This window comes from Lissotriton vulgaris, chromosome 10, assembly GCF_964263255.1.
Source record: "Lissotriton vulgaris chromosome 10, aLisVul1.2, whole genome shotgun sequence".
Classification (NCBI taxonomy): domain Eukaryota; kingdom Metazoa; phylum Chordata; class Amphibia; order Caudata; family Salamandridae; genus Lissotriton; species Lissotriton vulgaris.
This window is the reverse complement of record NC_141698.1, coordinates 1,146,216,922-1,146,240,281: the sequence shown is the minus strand read 5'-3', so window position 1 is coordinate 1,146,240,281 and position 23,360 is coordinate 1,146,216,922. Positions and strand designations below refer to the sequence as shown.

At 38.8% G+C, this 23,360-nt stretch overlaps 1 protein-coding gene across 1 annotated transcript in view; it reads left to right on the top strand.

Annotated features, from left to right (window-relative positions):
- Window positions 1–23,360, top strand: part of LOC147689491 (uncharacterized) — a 32,355-nt gene that overhangs the window by 2,035 nt on the left and 6,960 nt on the right. Inside the window, exon 2 of the mRNA XM_086939931.1 lies at window positions 2,962–8,604. Within this exon, the coding sequence (XP_086796057.1) occupies window positions 3,001–8,604 (5,604 nt within the window). The 5' untranslated portion in view covers window positions 2,962–3,000. The remainder of the gene's footprint in view (window positions 1–2,961; window positions 8,605–23,360) is intronic.

Genomic DNA, 23,360 nt, shown 5'->3' with positions numbered 1-23,360 from the left:
TGATTGGTTGTACTTAGGTTCTGTGCAGTGTTCCTTACATGTTATTCAAAAATCGATTTTTGGGTGCAATTGATTGGTATATGTATTTGGTCCTTATTTATGATTGCCATGTGCAGCTGATGCATGACTTTAAACATGGGTAATAAGTGACGCACTGGTGGCGCAAGGCTTTCATAAATAAGGCTCTGACTTTGTTTGATGATATTGATTGGTTGTACATAGGTTCTGCACAGTGCTTCTTACATGTTATTGAAAAATCGATTTTTGGGTGCAATTGATTGGTATATGTATTTGGCCCTTATTTATGAATGCCATGTGCAGCTGATGCATGACTTTAAACATGGGTAATAAGTGACGCACTGGTGGCGCAAGGCTTTCATAAATAAGGCCCTGACTTTGTTTGATGATATTGAGTGGTTGTACTTAGGTTCTGTGCAGAGTTCCTTACATGTTATTCAAAAATCGATTTTTGGGTGCAATTGATTGGTATATGTATTTGGCCCTTATTTATGAATGCCATGTGCAGCTGATGCATGACTTTAAACATGGGTAATAAGTGACGCACTGGTGGCGCAAGGCTTTCATAAATAAGGCCCTGACTTTGTTTGATGATATTGATTGGTTGTACATAGGTTCTGCGCCGTGTTCCTTACATGTTATTGAAAAATCGATTTTTGGGTGCAATTGATTAGTATATGTATTTTGCCCTAATTTATGATTGCCATGTGCAACTGATGCATGACTTTAAACATGGGTAATAAGTGACGCACTGGTGGCGCAAGGCTTTCATAAATAAGGCCTGACTTTGTTTGATGATATTGAGTGGTTGTACTTAGGTTCTGTGCAGTGTTCCTTACATGTTATTCAAAAATCGATTTTTGGGTGCAATTGATTGGTATATGTATTTGGCCCTTATTTATGATTGCCATGTGCAGCTGATGCATGACTTTAAACATGGGTAATAAGTGACGCACTGGTGGCGCAAGGCTTTCATAAATAAGGCCCTGACTTTGTTTGATGATATTGATTGGTTGTACTTAGGTTCTGCGCCGTGTTCCTTACATGTTATTGAAAAATCGATTTTTGGGTGCAATTGATTAGTATATGTATTTTGCCCTAATTTATGATTGCCATGTGCAACTGATGCATGACTTTAAACATGGGTAATAAGTGACGCACTGGTGGCGCAAGGCTTTCATAAATAAGGCCTGACTTTGTTTGATGATATTGAGTGGTTGTACTTAGGTTCTGTGCAGTGTTCCTTACATGTTATTCAAAAATCGATTTTTGGGTGCAATTGATTGGTATATGTATTTGGCCCTTATTTATGATTGCCATGTGCAGCTGATGCATGACTTTAAACATGGGTAATAAGTGACGCACTGGTGGTGCAAGGCTTTCATAAATAAGGCTCTGACTTTGTTTGATGATATTGATTGGTTGTACATAGGTTCTGCACAGTGCTTCTTATATGTTAAACAAAAATCGATTTTTGGGTGCAATTGATTGGTATATGTATTTGGTCCTTATTTATGATTGCCATGTGCAGCTGATGCATGACTTTAAACATGGGTAATAAGTGACGCACTGGTGGCGCAAGGCTTTCATAAATAAGGCTCTGACTTTGTTTGATGATATTGATTGGTTGTACATAGGTTCTGCACAGTGCTTCTTACATGTTATTGAAAAATCGATTTTTGGGTGCAATTGATTGGTATATGTATTTGGCCCTTATTTATGAATGCCATGTGCAGCTGATGCATGACTTTAAACATGGGTAATAAGTGACGCACTGGTGGCGCAAGGCTTTCATAAATAAGGCCCTGACTTTGTTTGATGATATTGATTGGTTGTACTTAGGTTCTGCGCCGTGTTTCTTACATGTTATTGTAAAATTGATTTTTGGGTGCAATTGATTAGTATATGTATTTTGCCCTAATTTATGATTGCCATGTGCAACTGATGCATGACTTTAAACATGGGTAATAAGTGACGCACTGGTGGCGCAAGGCTTTCATAAATAAGGCCTGACTTTGTTTGATGATATTGAGTGGTTGTACTTAGGTTCTGTGCAGTGTTCCTTACATGTTATTCAAAAATCGATTTTGGGGTGCAATTGATTGGTATATGTATTTGGCACTTATTTATGATTGCCATGTGCAGCTGATGCATGACTTTAAACATGGGTAATAAGTGACGCACTGGTGGCGCAAGGCTTTCATAAATAAGGCTCTGACTTTGTTTGATGATATTGATTGGTTGTACATAGGTTCTGCACAGTGTTTCTTACATGTTATTCAAAAATCGATTTTTGGGTGCAATTGATTGGTATATGTATTTGGCCCTTATTTATGATTGCCATGTGCAGCTGATGCATGACTTTAAACATGGGTAATAAGTGACGCACTGGTGGCGCAAGGCTTTCATAAATAAGGCCCTGACTTTGTTTGATGATATTGATTGGTTGTACATAGGTTCTGCGCAGTGTTTCTTACATGTTATTCAAAAATCGATTTTTGGGTGCAATTGATTGGTATATGTATTTGGCCCTTATTTATGATTGCCATGTGCAGCCGATGCAAGACTTTAAACATGGGTAATAAGTGACGCACTGGTGGCGCAAGCGCTTTATAAATCAGACCCTGACTTTGTTTGATGATATTGAGTGGTTGTACTTAGGTTTTGCGCAGTGTTTCTTACATGTTATTGAAAAATCGATTTTTGGGTGCAATTGATTGGTATTTGCATTTGGCCCTTATTTATGAATGGCATGTGCAGCTGATGCTTGACTTTAAACATGGGTAATAAGTGACGCACTGGTGGCGCAAGGCCTTTAAAAATAAAGCCATGAGTTGCTATTGTATAAACTTAAATATGTTGCAATTTATTGTTTATATTGTTTGCTTTTTAACATTACTTTGTTGTTTGCTAATAGTGGTCTTTCATGTGTTTTTTTAACAGAACAACAGATTCAAATCAACTTCTGAAAAGCAAGCAAAAATGCCTTCAAGGCAAAGAAATATCAAAAATACCATACGGAAAAGGAGAACATCAACAACAGAGTTTATGGAATCCTCTTCAACAACTACTTCAAAAAACACCAGAAAAGCTTCTGGTAAGCCAATTAAGTCTTTTCTTCGTAACATATGTCGTAGGAAAAAAAATGAAATTGCTAATGTGAATATACAGAAAAAGTCAACAAATCTAAAAAGGAAAGAGAAGCCCACAAAAAATGTTTCCATTGGACCAGGAGAGAAGAGAATGGTTAGCAATAGAAGAGTAAATGTTTTTAGGGACATTCGTAGGCGAATGTTTCGCAATAGGGTAGTTTTAAATTTGCTAAAAAATGAAAAGAAAAGTAAACTAAAAGCTGCTTTTTACAAGAAAAAGAAAAGTGTAGAAAAGATTGTTGATCAGGCTTTTGAAGTTAAGAAAAAATTATTTATTTTAATAATCAATAGAATTAGGATACTTAATAAGGCAATGGATGTTTTCAAATCGAACAGTAGATGGAAAAGAATTATTAATCGGAGTAATTTTTGTGAAGTATTTTCTGGTGAATGGATGCATAGTTCAAGTTCTGAGCCTTTTTTTAATGAGGAGAGTTACTTTCAGGAAAATGATTTGGTGCATGCGGTTGACACCAGTGGTCGTGCCTATGAGGTGAAAGATAGTTGTGTGATGGAAAAAGAGAAACTTGTACCTAGAGATGCAGAAGAGGTGTTAGCTGATGAAGTTTTAGGGAGACGTACTAAGGGTCCAGTGTACACATGGAAATGCAGTAGTATTTGTAGTGTGCGACAGGAATCAATTGATTTGCTTCGAAATTTCTTACGTACATATAGTAAAAAAAGTCTCAAACAAAAAATGAAGATCCTGCAAGAGTTAGATCCTTGCAGAGTGAGAGAAAGCACAGGTTTGCAAGGGCATTCACTAGCATGTCTTTCTAGAAAAGTTTGTCGGAGTGTTTTTCATCATTTTAGGATGTTAGCAGTGCATCATAATAACGTAAGGAAATTAGTGAGGAAGTTGTATTATGCAAAAAGTCCTGCACTTAAGCTTAAACAGTTAAATAGTGCTCTTTTGCATGGATCTGAAGTGGATGTGAAGACTATTTGTGAAGAAATTGAGTTTTGTTATTTTGGGAACAAAGAGGACAGTGTAGAAATAGATATAGTAATGGATGGTAATGCAGAAGATAATGGACAAATTTCAAGTATTGAAAAGTTTGATGAGGAAATTATCAAGTTTAAGGTGAAATCAAGTGAGAGGCCTAATGTAACTTGTGTGTGTTGTCGACGGACTCATTATAAAATTCAGACTAGGTTAGTTGATTTATATGCAAAAAGTGAATTGGAAAATAATAGTGAATGGGAGGATTTTGTAAGTTATTTGTTGGTGGAGAATTCTTTTGATTTGAGTTTGGATCAGCGTATTTGCACTTATTGTTTGAAAAAATTAAATGAAAATAGAATGCCTGCAAGAGCAGTTTATAATAATCTTCAGTTGATAGATATTCCTTCTGAATTGATGGATCTAAATACTTATGAATCTATTTTGATTCAATGTGTCCATCCTTTTCAGGCTATTGTACGCATGGAGCCTAAGACAGGGAAATTGCCTCCATCAGATTTACTGAGAGGATTAAAGGGAAGAGTTGTTTATTTGCCTCTAGATGTAAAGAAAAATATTAATACAATTGGTGTAGAAAGAGCAGAAGAAGATCCTTTAGTTATTCTAGTTAATGGGGTTCCAACAAAGAGTAAGAAAATTTGGCAAGATTTAGTGGATGTTAAAAAAGTCAAGAAGGCAACGTTGTATTTAGTTAAAAACAATGAGTACTACAAACATGTAAGTGTTGGAGTTGAGGAAACAGCTACAGAAGAAGATAGTGATTCTTCAGTTGGTCAAATTGAAAAAGTTGATGTGTCTAGAACTGAAGAAATATATGAACATTATACTGTTCATCCTTTGCATTCCAAAGAAGTAATGGGAAATGCAATTGACTTGTTTCAAATGAAGGCAGCAAAAGGAAGTCCCATTAGTGTATGGGAAGAAAGTTTGGAAGCTCGTTGTTTTCCACAATTATTTCCAACAGGTTGTGGTGGACGATATGATGATCGACCAGTTCAAATTCCTGCAGCTGAATACCGGACTCTAAGATTATATGCAGAAGATCCAAGGTTTCGTCAATGCATTCCATATTTATTTCATCTACTGTTTGAAAGTGATTTGTCTGGGCTTTCTTATGCAGTTAATCATATATTAAAAAGTGGACCTCATTTGCAAAATGTATGTGCAAGGGACTTTATGGAGAAAGTTAATCTGCAAGACAGTATTTTGGAATCTCAGCTAATCAATCTCATGGCATGTCAACGTGGAACCAATGAGTATTGGTTTCGTCGTCATGGAGAATTGAAATGTATGCTAAGAAACTTAGGAACTCCTACATGGTTCCTCACTCTTAGCTGTGCTGAGTATGCATGGGACGATTTACTTCAATTTCTACGAGAGGCAAATGAAAACATACCAAATATAGAATTGAAAACACCAGGAGAACTGTGTTCTTTAGATCCAGTGAATGTTTGCAGATATTTTAATCATAGATTTGAAGCTATGATGTCTTTTATTACCAACAAAAAAAATCCTCCCCTTGGAGAGGTTTTGGATTTCTTTTGGAGGAAGGAATATCAAGCGAGAGGTGCTCCTCATATACATATGTTGTTGTGGATTAAAGATGCACCCAAATTTGGAACAGATTCAGATGAAACAGTGATGAGTTTCATTGAAGAGTATTCAACATGTGCTGTTCCAAAATCTACTGAAGAAAACAATTTAAGGCAACAAGTTTTACGTTTTCAATCTCATCGTTGTGGAAAGTACTGTCGTCGAAAATTTAAAAACAAGGAAAAGTACTACACGAAATGTCGTTTTGCATTTCCTCGACCAGTGATTTCTAAGGGAAGAGTAAATAATTTGATGTCATCTCTACGACATACTGTGACGAGAAAATCTCCCAAAAACACATATAATTTGAAAAGAAATGAAGAATCTAAGTACATCAACGATTACAACCCAGTGATTTTGTCCATGTGGAATGCTAACATGGATATTCAGTTCGTTGCTGACAACTCTATTGCTGTGGCTCGATATGTGACATCTTACATCACCAAAAAAGAAAAGACAGAACTGAAGGAAATGTGGGAGGACATTTCACATGAAAAGAGTCTAAGCAAGAAATTATACAGTTTCAGTCTGAAGATGTTGTCGCATCGAGAAATTGGAGCATATGAATGTTCTGATCGGTTATCATCAGCAAGTCTCTATGCCAAATCAAGAACAATCATTTGGGTGAGTCTTGGTCTTGCTGCCACACGAAACCGAGTTTTGAAATCTGTACAAGAAATTGAATATTTGGCGGAAAAAGAACCAAACAGTACAGATATTTTGAAGACAAATATGTTGGATACATACTATCCAAATAGAAGTACTCACCTTGAGAACACATGTTTGTATGAAGTTCTTCAAAACTACAGTTATAAGAGGAACATCACAGAAGATATCAATAATGGAAAATATGCACTCATTGGCTATGAAGGATGTCTAGTGAAGCAGAAAAAAGGCCATTTGATTAATCATCGAAAATTGAGTTGTGAAGTTCCAGACAAAAGAGAATTTTACTACTTAGCTCTTTTGCAACTCTTTAAGCCATGGCGTACAGAAGAGGAACTACTTGGAGATTTTCTCTGTTATGAAGACTCTTTTAATGCAACTAAGGATACCATAGAATGTCCTATTTTTCTAAATTATCTGCAAATGTTGAATGAAGAAATGGAGCAAGAAACCACAATTGCTGAAGAGATAGCTAGAAACAGTTCTCAAGATAGTCAGAGTTCTACTTCATTGAGCCAGGATCCACTAGGAGGACCAATTATCCAAAATGAAGCTGCCACTGCCATGGATGAGGTGGAAAGAGCTATGGAACAAGCTCAAGAGGATGGAGTTAACTTAGAAGATTTGGTAACGCAACTAAACATTGAGCAGAAAAAGATATATGATGAAGTCACAGAGCAGATTGAACATGGATTCAGACATGAGAAAAAAGAGTGCTCATGTATATTATTTGACCCTGTCCGACTGTATGTAAGTGGAGAAGCGGGGACAGGAAAAAGTTTTCTAATTAAAGCCGTTGCAAGTTATCTGCAGAAAAGGACTGATTCACCACTGTCTTGTGTTGTAACTGCTCCAACTGGTCTGGCAGCACATAACATTAAAGGGATTACTCTACATCGTTTATTGATGCTGCCAGTTGAACATGATAATAAATTGCATTACAACAAGCTATCTGGAGATGCGTGTTCTGAAGTTTCAAGAGTCTTGAAGAAAATGAAACTTCTTATCATAGATGAAGTAAGCATGGTCTCAAATCTAATGCTTGCTTTTGTGCATTTGAGAATGCAAGAAATTCTTAAAACAGACTATGATGTGTTATTTGGAGGAAAACACATTATTGTTTTTGGAGATCTATTGCAGTTGACTCCAGTAAAAGGACAACCAGTGTTTAAAATGCTCACGCATGAAGATACCAGGAAGTCCCTTGGAAGCATTGGAAATGTTAATATATGGCTAAATTTTAAATATGCTGAACTGCTTCAAAATATGCGACAGGCCAAGGATGAAGATTATAAAAATATTCTACAAGATGTAAGAATTGGAAAAATGACTGAGAAAGGGAAAAAAGCTTTGCATAGTCGATTAATTTCAAATTTGTATCCAAATGACAACATTCTTCCAGAGAATATTTTTAAAAAAATGACTGAGAAGAAATCTGGGATATGTTTGATGCCAACTCTGCAAGAATGTTCCATCTTCAACCAAAAAATGTTAGACTTAGAAAATGAAGAGATTGTGAAACTAGAAGCAATAGATAAAATAGAGCATATGGGTGCAACAATTGTTTTGTCAGAAAATTTGAAAATTAAATTGCATTCATTGGAGAAAAGTATTTCAAAAACAGCTGGTTTTGAAAAGACTCTGAATGTGTGTTTAAATTGTCGTATCATTTTGAGAAGGAATTTAAATGTTGAAAGCGGTCTGGTAAATGGAGCAATGGGTTATGTTGTTGATTTTGTGAATTACAGAAATAGAGATGGAATTGAATTTTTAAAAATAAAATTTGATGGCATTGAACAAGTACAACAAATAAGTCGTTGTTCTGCTAGATTTTTACTTGTAAAAGACTTATATGTTCGCCGAAAACAGTTTCCTGTTTGTTTGGCGTATGCAGTGACAATTCATAAATCTCAAGGTTTAAGTGTAGATAGTGCATTGGTGAACATTGGAAGATCTGTGTTTAAAGAGGGTATGGCATATGTGGCATTATCTCGAGTCAGAACTTTATCAGGATTGTATTTGATTGCGTGTGATGAGACAAAGATTTCTGCAGATCTAGATTGTGTTAAAGAATACAATAGGTTAAGAAGAGAGTATGCTCCACATTTGCCTCAATATCCTCTGTTTGAAAAACGTGTGGTAGGCCGAAAAAGAAGAAATGAGGATAATTGTAGTGAGGTAGTTGCAAAAAGACAAAAAGTAGAGAAAACTGTAATTGAAAACAGGAAGAAAAAGAATTGTGGAGAAAATGTTGTTGGATTTCAGTTTGAAAACAGTTCTTGTGTCAACTGCTATGCTAATGTAGTGGTTAATGTTGTTTTTTTTCTTAAAAGTTTACAAGAACAGATTGTTGAAAATCGGGATCAAAGATTGTGTGGTTTATTGAATTCTGTGTTTCAGAAATGTAGCAGTGTTACAGCACAAATAGAAAGTGTAACAGAAATTCGAAATATTTTAGATTTGTGTTCTGGTCAAGATAAATTTTCACAGAACATTCAGCAGGATTGTCAGGAATTTTTAATGTATATGTTTGGTGTTTTGGAAGATGAAGGTGTAGATGTAGATAATCTTTTCAGTCTTTCTTATCAATGGCAGCATGACTGCCACAATTGTAGTTTATCAAGTACTACTACAATAGACACTGAAAGATTTATATATTTGACTTTACCAGACTGTAAATCAGTGTCTTTTAAAAATCTAGTTAAAGCAGCAGATCATAATATGGTGTGTACCCAATGTAACTGTACAATGCTGTCCACATTATTTATACAAAGGTATGGGCAGTATATCATTTTAGTTTTCCAACGATGTAGACCTGATGGAACTAAATTGACAACTTCTATCAAAAATTTTGTGGCTTCTCAGTTATCAATTTCTGGAAGGACCTTTACAACTGAAGCTATTATTTATCATGATGGACCTTCGACCACCTCAGGACATTATACATGCTACTTAAAATCTGAAAATGGATGGAGTTACTGCAATGATTCTCATTTAACTTATAAACAACGTTTGCCTTATGACTCTACAAATTCTTATCTAGTGTTTTTAAAACCAAAGTTTTAGTAAAGGGAATTGGCCTTTGAGGACGGGAATAGTTAATAAAAGTTAGTTAGTTAGTTAGTTAATCTAATATTTGAAATTATTTATCTCATGTAGATACTTTAAGTGGATCTCAAAGTAAAAAATACTGATATATCTGACACAAATTGGCCGTGAGGAAAATGTAAGATATGATGTTGTTAGATCTTTTTTCATAGGAAGTTGATGAAATCGAAGTTATAGAGCACAGGAGACTTTTTTCACCAAAAGGACCTTCACTATCTGCAATCTCATGTAGATACTTTAAGTGGATCTCAAAGTAAAAAATACCGATATATCTGACACAAATTGGCCGTGAGGATTGTGTATGGTATGATGTTTTTAGATCTTTTTTCATAGGAAGTCGATGAAATGGAACTTATAAGGAACAGCAGACTTTTTTTCTACCAAAAGGACCTTCACTATCTTCTACTTGGCCTCATGGAAAAGTAAGTGAATCAAAGATTAGTGTACATATATGAGATGTATGTTTGAATGGGTTTTTTTAAACACAATCTTTTAGATTGTGTTTTTTTTTTCCCGCTGTTATATGATGAAGACTTTGAACTCACTAATTTAAGTGGAATTCAATATATTCTGAGAACAGCAAAAATAAATAATGTAACATATTGTAGAAGTTATTGTGTTGTTTGCTTTATGTAATTTATATTGTGTTCACATTATTATGCACTCATTTTCTTCTTCACCCTTATTTACCTCTCTTTACTAATTTACACTCTTTTTTCATTGCTGTTTCTTTACTGTACTTCATTCACAACTTCTTAATGTAATAAGAACTATCTGCATTTCCTCAGTTCCTTCCACCACTTTTTATCTTTTTTATATTCTCTTAGTACCACTGCTTTAGTTTCCTAACCCTCTTTCTCTTTCTCCATTTTTTTTTCTTTCACACTCATTGTACTGTAGTTCAGTTAGTTCTTCCTTTTGTCTTTCTGTGTACTTACTCTCTCACTCCTGTTTTATCCATCGTTCTATACTAACTTCATTCCTTTCATCCCTTCACTCTGTGACTTCACTTCACTCACTCTCAATCATCTTCTATTCCTCTATTTTATTTATAGTTTATCAATCTGACTTCTCTCTTTTTCAATCATTTTTCTTTTAGTTTCTTATCTTTACTCATTTTGTTTTGATATTTTACATTCTTTTAGTATCTTTTTTACCTTTAGGAATTTGATCTCCAACTATTTCTTTTTCCTTTTTTTTTCTTTCTACATTACTTTCTTTCTGTTTTTGTATCCTTTACTATTGCTTCATTTCTAAGTAAACTTTTGTAGATTTTTAAACCTCATGAACTGTTTCTTCTATTTTAATATACATTTTTATGTAATTATAACATGTTTTTTCCTTTATCTTTCACAGATACAAATTTGCATAGATTATATGGTAAGTGTGTTTGTAAAATGTTTTTTGTTATCACCTTTTGTTTTATTTTCACTATTTTTCTGTCACCCTACCGCACACCTATTTCCTTACTTTGCTTCCCTCACTTATTCTTTTGTTGCATGTTTACTTCCGACCACATTCAATTTCTTTCAGTACTTCTGCCTATGCACACTCCTTCACTTACCTTTTTTACTGGTTCACTTAGTCCCTTTGTGACAGTCCTTCTTTTACTCTCTCTCTTCTTTCTGTCTATTACTCCCCATGTGTTACCCTTATTCACTTACATGTACCCTCTTTCACCCCTCTTTACTTATATTCACTGATATTTACTTTCCCTCAATCACTGCTATTCTTTTCCTCTGATTCCGTCACTACCTGACATTCCCATACTTAACTGTCCTTCTTTTTACTTTCAACATCCATTTACATTCTCCCTTAACCTCTGCTTTAGTCTTCTTCCTATTTCTTCTTTCTTTTGCTCCATTACTCATTTTTCTTTTCTCAGTTACTTCCTTTTACAGTTTTTATCTGTCTTACTATCTATTACACAGTCCCTCCTTCATTTTTTTTTCTTTTTTTTTGTTAGTGCGCTGACGGTACGCGCACCAGTGCGCGCACCGAAAGCGCACCAAAGTGAAATATAAAAAAAAAATATTTTAAATTAAAAATATTATCGCAATATACATTATAGTGTTCATTTTTACAAAAACATACTTTAGCAATTCACTAAAAAACACATAGGTATGAGTATGAATAAAAAGTTAGGAATTAGCATTAAAAAAACCTATGAAATTCACTGAAAAAACCATAGGTTTCACACCAGTTATAGTTAGGAATTAGCATTTAAAAAACCTATGAAATTCACTGAAAAAACCATAGGTTTCACACCAGTTATAGTTAGGAATTGGCATTTAAAAAACCTATTAAATTCACTGAAAAAACCATAGGTTTCACACCAGTTATAGTTAGCTGGAAATTTTACTGATATAAAACCATTGAAATTCCCACGTTATAGTTAGTCGGACTCACTATAACTTGCGCGTGCAATGCACTGCTGATGACGTCACATATTACATCACTCATGACATGGTCAGTGACATCACTCATGACATCACTGATGACACCATCCAGTGAATATGTGTCTTTCTGAAAAATAAATATTAGTGAGTTATGTTTAAATATTTAAATACATATATTAGTGTTTCACTTTGTGTATAAGTGGCTACATGTGTTGATAAGTAGCTACATGCGTATGTATATGGGTTATTTGATATTTTTATTAGTATTAGTATGAGTGTCTATATGGTTAGGTGGAGGTATTACTTAGCACATAGATGCATGAGTGACTGACTCTTTGTTTGTATGTGTTTTGAAGACAGCATATGTACAGGACTGTATGGGTGGATGAGTGTCTATATGTGTTTGTTAGTGAGTGAATGACTGTCTCACTAGTGTCTTTATCAGTAACTACATATGTTTTAATCTAGTATATATGAATATTGATGTATATAACTGAGTATATGTGAGAGTAAGAGATTGTAAGATTTCCTGTTTAAATAAGTATGTGTTTCTATAAGTGATTGTTTAAGAGAATAAATATGTGTAATTTTCAATAGAAGTAAGGTGGAAGTGTGTGTATAACTCTATTTTCAAATAAATGGTTGTTCAATAGTTTATTTGCACGTGTGAATATGTGTGTGAGTAACTTTTGGATGAATGTCGGTGTGTAACAGAATGTATAGGTGTATCTCTTCATATGATGAGTGAGTATATGTATGAGTGACTATATAGAACTGTTGGTGAATGAGTGGATGAGTATATAGATAGTGGAAGTACAGAATTGCTTGTTGTAACTGATATAGGTATGTCCATTTTTTAAAAATTTCAGTTTCTATTTTTGAATATGTGTCTCAAGGGTTACTTTACACTGAGAGGAGGTCTGTCACTATGTCACAAGGATGGTGTCATCAGTGATGTCATGAGTGATGTCACTGACCATGTCATGAGTGATGTAATATGTGACGTCATCAGCAGTGCATTGCACGCGCAAGTTATAGTGAGTCCGACTAACTATAACGTGGGAATTTCAATGGTTTTATATCAGTAAAATTTCCAGCTAACTATAACTGGTGTGAAACCTATGGTTTTTTCAGTGAATATATATATATATATATATATATATATAGATAGATATTACCTACTGGCGGTCGCCAGTAGGTATATATAGTTAGGATTATTTGTCTATGGAACTTTTGAAAATTCTATGTCTAATAACTTTGGCGTTTGTGGACGGAATCGGCTGAAATTTTCAGGAAAATGGCACATTTTGTGTCTGAGCAGCCCCCGAAAATTTGGGGGGGTTTCGTCAAGGGGGGGCCGAGAAAAAGGGGGGTCCCAAAACACGTTTTTCCCATGTTAATTTCCATAGGGCCTTTGGCCTCACTTTTAGCTCGAACGGCTGAATGGATTTGCACGAAACTTGGCAAAATTGTAGGGACTGTGAGCCCGATGTGCCTTTGCTAGGTCTCAATATATGTGCTCCAGTGGATTTTGAGAAATTACATTCAAAACAAGATATATATCTGTAACAGCGCTCCGGGCTGCGCTCCGGTCCGCTTACTTTTCGCGAAACGGAACTTTGCGCACAGAAAGCTGATTGGCTCTCCGGTGTCTGTCAACATTCTAAACAGTCCGGAGTGGCCGCCGTCTTATCTCTCGGTAGGATCGAGAGAGAAGAAGAGGTGAAAAACGAAGGGGGAATTTAATGAAAGGGGGCAAGGTATACCTCTCTTGACCCCCTAGGAATGATGTTGGGGTTATTAAAGGGTCCCGTGGGGAAAATAAAATAAAAAATATTTTTCACGGTAGAAGCGCTTCACGGGCTGCGAACTGGGCCGCAAACTGGTAGCGAAACGGGAATTCGCCATTTTGTGTTTCGTTTTAATTAAATTACTAGGTATAAGGGGGTGCGGGAGACGTATCCTGACCCCTTATGTTTTCTGAGGGTGGCTGAGGAGGCTCATATATGTTGATACATGTCTTCCAGCGGCTGTGCGTGAGCTTTTTTTTTTTTTTTTGCTGTGTGACGTCTGTTATTGTTCGATTCGATGGAAATCAGGAAGTGTTGACCACCATTTTGTCACTGCGAGTAAATATTTTGTTATAAATGAATCCTTATTGATAAACATTGTCTGCGCCATCTTGCCTTTTTGTCCAATGCCACAATTTTGTCGTGCACGGCAGACATTTTAGATGCCTTGACCAGACCCACTCTCTGCACGCCGTCGATTCTCAGCACGGCTCCCCACCCTCGCAAGCATCTCCCCCACGCACTGGTCACCCCCGCTCTCTCTCTCATGCATGGGCCATATACTTCCCCCCATCTGCGCTGCTCTTCTATGAGAATCACACCCTGTGCCCGCCCGACACCTCCCTTTCACCCTATTCACTACCGCACCCTCTGACACTCCTCTTCCTCTGTGTCCGATTGTCCAGGCCGGACCCAGGCTATCACCTAGCCCTGCGGATGTAGTTTATGGCCCCAGCTGTAGAGAATCCAGACATACCAATCCTCCCGATTCAGGCGTGAGACTACTGATTTCAGTGCTAGTCTTCCGCCTCCCGATTCCTGCAAGGAAAAACCCGGGGGCATATTACCAACAACTAGCGATAATTTTTGTCTCTAACTTGTTTAGAGACAAAAATTATCGCCGCACATCGGCGAATTTTATCGCAGATAAACCTTGCTATTAGCAAGGTTTATCGCAAATGCGATAAAAAACGGCCGCAATGCATGAATATCGCTGAAAAGTCAGCGATATTCATACATTATCCAGCAAATGCTCTTAGCCATGTTATCCACCTTCCATTGGATAACCTGGCTAAAAACTGCTCAGGGCAGGTGTTAGCTTTTGGAGATATTCGCGCTTAGCGCGAATATCTCCAAAAGTTGGTAATAGGAGATAGCGATGGTTAGGGACTGTTTCCAGTCGCTAACATCTTGGCACGCCCACTTTGCATGTCATTAGTGATAAATATCACTGACATGCAAAGCGGGGCCCAATGAATCCTTATTGATAAACATTGTCTGCGCCATCTTGCCTTTTTGTCCAATGCCACAATTTTGTTGTGCACGGCAGCCATTTTAGATGCCTTGACCAGACCCTCTCTCTGCACGCCGTCGATTCTCAGCACGGTTCCCCACCCTCGCAAGCATCTCTCCCCACGCACTGGTCACCCCCGCTCTCTCTCTCATGCATGGGCCATATACTTCCCCCCATCTGCGCTGCTCTTCCCTGAGAATCACACCCTGTGCCCGCCCGACACCTCCCTTTCACCCTATTCACTACCGCACCCTCTGACACTCCTCTTCCTCTGTGTCCAATTGTCCAGGCCGGACCCAGGCTATCACCTAGCCCTGCGGATGTAGTTTATGGCCCCAGCTGTAGAGAATCCAGACATACCAATCCTCCCGATTCAGGCGTGAGACTACTGATTTCAGTGCTAGTCTTCCGCCTCCCGATTCCTGCAAGGAAAAACCCGGGGGCATATTACCAACAACTAGCGATAATTTTTATCTCTAACTTGTTTAGAGACAAAAATTATTGCCGCACATCGGCGAATTTTATCGCAGATAAACCTTGCTATTAGCAAGGTTTATCGCAAATGCGATAAAAAACGGCCGCAAAGCATGAATATCGCTGAAAAGTCAGCGATATTCATGCATTATCCAGCAAATGCTCTTAGCCATGTTATCCACCTTCCATTGGATAACATGGCTAAAAACTGCTCAGGGCAGGTGTTAGCTTTTGGAGATAATCGCGCTTAGCGCGAATATCTCCAAAAGTTGGTAATAGGAGATAGCGATGGTTAGGGACTGTTTCCAGTCGCTAACATCTTGGCACGCCCACTTTGCAAGTCATTAGTGATAAATATCACTGACATGCAAAGCGGGGCCCAAGATGGTCGCTATCTCCTTTTAGCTGTCACTAACTGGTGTAGCGACAGCTTGGTAATAGGGAGATAATTTTATCTCCTTTTTTTTGGCTTTTAAAGCCAAAAAAGCAGAAATAAACCCCCTTGATAATATGCCCCACGATTCCTCGGGGGTTTCAGCTGACAGGGCTTGGTATTGTGTTACGTGCTAATTCTTCCAGGAAACGTCAGAGGGTCGATGCAGGGGTTCTAGAAGGGGTGATAAACCATTTAAGCCTCATGAACAAGCGCATGGTCTTTTAAAGATTTGTGAAGTACTCGGGGCGGCGGTGTGTGTGTGCCCTCTTTCAGGAGCGGGCGGGGGGGGCACTGCCAGCAACTTGCCAGGCCAGGCAGTGTTCAACACGTGCATCACCCTTTCTCTGCCTGCTATTGCGCTCCATGCTTCGGAAAGGTAAGAAAAAGAACGTGCATTTGAGTTTGAAATGTCCGATCCTGTAGCAGTACACTTGCAAAGCCCACACATGACAATAACCCGATTCAAGGCCCCATTCACCCGATTTTTTAAAAAAATATAGTACTCCAAGAAAGTTGGATTATAAAACTTTATTAACTTTTAAATATAACGAACGCAACAAAAACTGTAAATATATTTAAACATTTTTTGATAAAAAAAAACAACAATGGTCAGAAGCTGTCTTTTGTGCGAATAGTCCCAAGGCAGCACAACGTGCTGAGTTGTGGAAGGCACCCAGGTGAAGAACCATCCCTTCTTTAAACCCCATGGTGACCAACTATAGTTTCAATGAGTGCTATGTCCCAGGTTTTACATAAAGTAGTGTTTACCTAGAGTGGTGCTGTGTAGGACACTCTGAATGGAAATTAACCAGAACTATAACGATAACAACAACATCAACAATAATATAACTTTTATGCCCAAATTACGCAAACATTTAGCTAATCTGCTAAAGGGGGGAGTCGCCATTTCTTTACAATAATCAATAATGAAAAATCAACATCAATAGGGTTGTCCGTATTCCCGATGCAGCACTATAGTGCAACATACACAGCACCTGGGGTGTCAAGAGTGAACAGGTCCTAGCTGCTTAACCAATGACTGACAAATGCTATATTAAACACTTACTATGTATAATACTTGCGTTCACAATAGTTTTACTTTACAAAACAAAACAAAAGATGTCCCCTGTAAGTAAACCCATATTAGCTGTTTCAGTTATTGAACATCCTAAGGTTTTATGACATGGGGAACAGTGGTGATATCCTGGGCCACCCATCCGTAGCCTCTCTAATCTCCATTACAATGTGTTTCTTGCTAAAATTAGCCAGAACTATAACCATAACAACAACAACAACAATAATATAACTTTAACGTCCAAATTACGCAAAGATTTAGCTAATCTGGTAAAGGGGGGAGTCGCCATTTCTTTGGATAATTTATTCATCCATCCGTAACCTCTCTAATCTCCATTACAATATGTTTCTTGCTGTCGCTAGCTGATGAAAAAACTAAAGTGATAACTTCCTCATCCTTATTTTGTCTTTCTTTGTTCCTTAAGATGTTATCTGTGTCAACCTCTTCCGAGAATGCTGATGCGTTAGGGATTTCCCTGTGTTTCTTAATAGCATTGGTGTCTGCACACTTCTTTGTCAATTCTGTGAACATGATAACTGCTTCATAAACAGACGATATCCTTGTTAAGTCATTAGTGTTAAGTGTGTCTGAAACTACAGTGCCCTACTGTTTTTCTTTCTTCAGGCTCTACAGAGTTTTGTGTGTTGTTCTTTTGAGCGACAATTATTCCAGAGGTTTCAGGTTCACTTGTTTTGTCCTGCAGTGAGTTAACAGCTTTAGAGACTTCATGTTTATTTGCTATGTCCTGCTGTGCGTCAACTGCTTCAGAGACGTCAGCCTCATTTGTTATGTTTGACTAGATCCTGGACCTGCCCGGCCGCGCCCAAAATGGCGCCGGTGTAAATGGGACTCGTAACTGCTTGTTGTGTACTGGTTGCCCAACCTTGATATCACGAGATACGTATGCAATTTTGAAGCACATGGCGGAGGCTCGTCTGCTGTAGTGGGGCGCCCCTTTATCGTTTCAGTCGCCATTCCGCCCGCTTTTGCTACACTGTGCCTTTTCCGCCATTCAGCTGTTTACCGCCCGCTCTTACGGCTACAGCGTCTCGCTCACCATGTAGTTGAGTTGCTCCCACTCTTGCGGTGCAGCGATAGGCGGCTGCCACAGGACTCTTAAAATGGCGGCCGGCTCTTCAGATTTGGGCCTGGTCCAGTAAAATGGCCCTGGGACACCTTGGAACTCGGACGCTTGTCTGCCAGGGCTTGGGTCCCATTCTCGAAAGCGTCCCCTCAGCCTTGAAGATTGTACAAAAGTCTTGGGGGCCCTCGACTCCCGCAGGCTTCCGGTGGGGAGCGGCTGCCATGATTGCTTGAGGAATGGCCACGACGGAGCTACTGATAGAGCGCGCGGGTCACCCGGCTCACTTAGATTACCAATTTTCCACGCACTGGGCCCTGGCGTGCATACGATGACAGTGTTTTGCAAATGAACCGGGTGAAAACCTCTGCCACGCTCTATGAGTAATGGGGTGGGTGACTCTTACACCACTTACTATTCATGTACCTGACTTACCACAGGCACATTACTCCTGACGGATCAGGAGCTAGCAGTGGACAGGTGATAAGGGTTTCCTAAAAAGGAGAAAATGCTTCTTTACACATTTAATACCTTTAATTCCACGTTAATGTATAATGACCACAGACACCTTGATGGTTTTAAGGGTTTTATATAGTAAAAGTTTAGAATGAAAATGCCATTACAAGTAGGCAAATGCAAAGTAATACATCAATGATTAGAATTAGAACCAGAATGTAACTATGGAGGAGAGTGAGTATCATAAAGTAAAAGGGAACACTATAGGGCATGAATCATAATGTACCATGTATCTAATACAGTTTAATCTAGGGCAAAGACGTGTGGAAAGACCTAAGGTGTGGCCTAATCCCTTTATACTAATTCCTAGACCTTATGCTATCTTTACTAACTTCACGGCAACCATACTAAGGGAAGGGAATAAGTGGAACAATCTAGATAAACAGTCGGGTTCAACAATTTCCTAAAGGAAGGGTAAGAAGGGGAACATTTACTAATAATCAATTGCATGAAATTACATTCAAAAGAGACATAGGGAATATCGCAGGCAAGATTGCTTTAATCAGAGGAGGAAAAGATGAGGGTTATAGTATAGACAGACACCTATGTCAATATTTACCTAGGTGAGAATGAGGACTAACCCTGGTCGCGGGTCAGTTGGGAAAGAACGGGACAAGGACCCTCAAGGATTCAGGAAATACCAGAAGGTGAGCAGGTACAGCTCATGGACAGTCAGGACAGGATACCCCTCAGGTCTGGGTCAGGACTGGGTTCACCAAGGCACGACCAACCCCTCACAGGTTCGGATGCAACGCCAGCGTTACCCCCTCTTCTGCACGGAATCCGCCAATAACCCCGATTGGGTTTTCGAATCTGTCAGCAAAGTGCTTCGCTTAGCACTTAGGACTAATTTCCACCCCTTGGAGTTTGTGGAAAGTTTCAGGCAGAATGCTCCGCAGCACTCTGTATCAGGCACCTATAGAGTTCGTAGGGTCAGTGACAGGTCTGCTACTCGGACAAGTCGGACAATTTCTCTAAGCTAACCTAGGCTATATATACTGTTTTGAGTCCCCAAGACCACCCATAAATGTTGCAAAATGACAAAGTCCCATCTTCTGATTGGTCAAGAGAGGTGGTTAGATCATAGGTACCACCTATACTTCACGTGGCATTACCCTCCCCCCAACACCTGGGTTCCCAGGCCTACGTGTGGGAAAGTACAATAGTGAAGAAAAGGTTTGCAACATTGTTGCGCATTTCAGAACGTAAATAGCACATCTTCAAGGGCAAAGGTGCGCCGGGAAAAGACAGTCCTCTTTTCAATGGCCAATCGGGTCAGGTTCCATTGCTGCACGTCCCAGATCTTTAGGTCACATGATGAGGGATACGTCAGCTTCAAAATGGAGTCCATCCCCTACTTCAAGGCCCTCATTTACGCGGTACATGAAAAGTAAGCGAAAACAAATTAATAACACAGAATAAAATGAATACACTGTACACCATGACCAACTACTCTTAATCCCTTATTTTATAATACTTATTGCATTAAGAGTTAGTGCAGAAAAGATGCATATACAAAAGCGGCTTAAGATAGCATGAAGCATGATTAGTAACAAGCGGCCATTTTAACACCACTGCGCATGAGCGAACTTTTCCCTCCAGATTGCGAGTGCGTCACATCACATGGGTATGACCGACGCATGCGCAGACTGGATTTCTGCAAAGCGGCCATTTTATTAATGTGCAAGCTTGATTATGATGAAAAACACATAGGCAAGCCTCCTAGGGACACCCGTGTGTTGGGGAAATACAAATAAAATGACAAACAATCGGAGTTAGTACAGTTATGATTCAGGCGAGGTTCATGAAGAGAGCAAGTCGCGTTACGTGCGAATCCTTGCTCCATCAATCCCCTCTTTGATGATATTTACTATCATCACTACACATGAAAACAGATGCCAACTTCATTCATCCAATCCATCCATCTCAATCTCGACAAACTTATTGTTGAGCTTTCTCTCCGCCTCTCTGTGTGTATGATTGTTCTTTATTTTCTTATATATCTGGTTTCTCGATTCTTCAAATTCTAAATCTTCAGCCTTTCGCTTTCCTCTCTTATTCACTATATATTTTCTGCATTTCTGACATCTGCAACAGATAAATATGATCAGAACAATCAAACCTATTCCAGCTATTGGCATCAGTATTTTCCATATAAGACTTTTACCTAAATTAGAGAACCAACTACCTACAGAGGAGAGACCATCGGTCAGTCTCTTCCAGGCACTGTCAACCTCTAATGGTTTGAGTTCTTTTTCCAAATGAGTAATGTTTCTTATATATTTCTTAATTTCGACACTTTTATCAGGAATGTAAGTGCAACAATGTTGTGCCCTCAGCATCCTGCAGACTCCGCCCTCTTTTGCCAATAAGGTATCAAGAGCAAGGCGATTCTGTAAAACCATTGATCTGATCGCAACCATTTCGGTATTGATCATCAGAAATCCAGCAGCAGTGTCAGTTGATAACCGATCCACTACTGTAGATAATTTGCAGATTCTGTGAGTATTCAGAACTACCCCCATTCCAGGTATCAGTGCACTAAAAATATCACCTACAATTTCTCCTACACTTTCACGTTTTCTACGCACTAAGCCATTAGTAATCTCATTGCTTCCAGCTGCATTGTTCACATGGTATATTTTCGGAAAGACAATGCCAAAGTAGCAGCTTCCATACCAGTGATCCGGTAATTTGAAATAAGCCTTGTTTCCACATATATAATAAATTCCTGGAAACACAGGTTCTGACCCATTTTTGAAACCCCAACCTCCAATTACCTTGTAATTATGTTCACACTCGCTGGAACCAATGAATACATTGTTATAATAACTAGTCTTTTCCCTATGAAGACAGAGTTTCCCTTTCCGTTCAGAATCCAGCAACAGAGCAGAAGCAACTTCGCTTTGAGAGGTGTTATCCATGTTTTCTGCCCATCTAGGGATTCTGTTCTTCTCGTCATTTGCCTTTTTCTGAAACTTTTCCCTTCTCTTCTCTGCCATTTTTAAGAACATTTTCTCTTGCGCATGTAAGGAACACGTCAAGTTGTCTCTACGAGCTTCATTCAGATCTATGTCACCTATCGTCAGGAAGTATTCTCCCATGTAGCGAGTCACTCCACCAAGTGTATGTACAAGGTTCAGATTCCCTCTAATAGGAAGTTCTGAAAAGATAACGTCAGTGTTTGAGTAATAATACTGTAAAGTGCTTCTATAGAATAAGCTTGCTAGTATACTACAGGAAATTCCATAGGTCAGGGGTAAATGATGGTATGTCACGCCTTCAGCTACAGAAGTAGGTAGCATCATGCAGACATAGCAATCTTCTATTTCCATAGCTTCTACATAGTGCACTAAAAGATTAGCGAAAACATTTAAGTGGGTCCTGTTCTTCATTTCGTGATAATGTAGTTCTCCCTCATCTGCTGTTTCTAAGTCAGGTCGTGTATGTCTCAGCCTCATTGAATTGTCACGTCTTTCTACTCTTCGTGGTGTTTCTTCAGTGTTTACAACTTCTGCGCCTTGTGTTGTCAAGTCTGTAGGATATATAATAGGGTCTTTGCTTATCATAAAAGGTATAAACACTGTTAATCCTATCCATATCACTATCATTATTACTATATTACAGATGCATATTTTACAGCATGTCTTGCAACAGCTAAATCTGGATCTTCCAGTGACATTTGAATCAGACATTTTATCTTACAGGTGGCTTTTCAACCCCTCTTCGTTTCTTCTCAGCAGAGGTTTTATTTCGCTCCACCTCAAGGAGGGTCTTCGTCAGAACTCCGATTAGCAATGGACCCTTCGTCGCTTTTGCCACAGGCTTCGGGCTCATCAATTTCTTCCAACACCAGATAGGTCCACTCGGGGCTCCGATACAGTTTGTTCTGTTTCTTTACTCTGCCGCTCTTTCGGATGGACTTTCCTCGGGCTTCTTTCCTTTCACTTTCAGCCCTTTTTCGGTCTTTTAGTTTTTCTTCGACTGTTTTTATTCTTATTCTCAGTCTTTTTACATATCGGGGTTCGTCCTTCTTTTCGATCCTATTTGTAGTTGAGGAAACTTGCTCTTCCTCGTGAACTCTCTTGCCTTTTCTTCTGTCACGATTCCCCAGTCCCATCTGTTCCTCCCTGGGGACACTTGCCAAATACCCAACAGTAAAATACACCTAGGACAAAGGGTTTCTTTCCCACTGTAAAAACCCACCCCTTTCCCGTGCACCAGCACCTCTTTTGTGTTTATGTTTGTGTTAGTAACTGATTTATATGCTTTGGTAACGGTAACTTGCTTTCAGAGACATTTTTTACATGAAAAGCATTTCGTAGTAATTGCATGTAAATTTCATTCTACAATATCACTGCAGGCAGGCCCGTGAACCATTTGAAAGTACTAGTTCCAAGCTTTCACATTTAGAATCAGAAAAGGTCTTCACACGCGAGAGATGCGTGTGCTTTCTTTCGGCAGCCTTCGCACGCTGGAAATGCGTGCGCTTTCATTCAGCTGTCTGCCGAAAGTCTTCCGCTCGCGCTGCACGCGGAGGACTGAAGGCGGTTGCAACGTGCAAGCGCACGTTGGCATTTGGTGCGCAGGTTATTTAAACCGCACCCTTCCCTGAGGCCTCGCTTTGCCTTGGGAGTTTCCAGAGAACCTGCATCGTGGACGTCTATCCAGCGCTTCAAGGAAGACCTCGAGGGATAGGACTTCAAGGCCTTCAGAACTGCATTCTTCAGCGCGAGGTTTCAGAACTCGGCAAGCAGCTTAGGATTTCAACCTCAAATTAAAAGATAAGTTTCC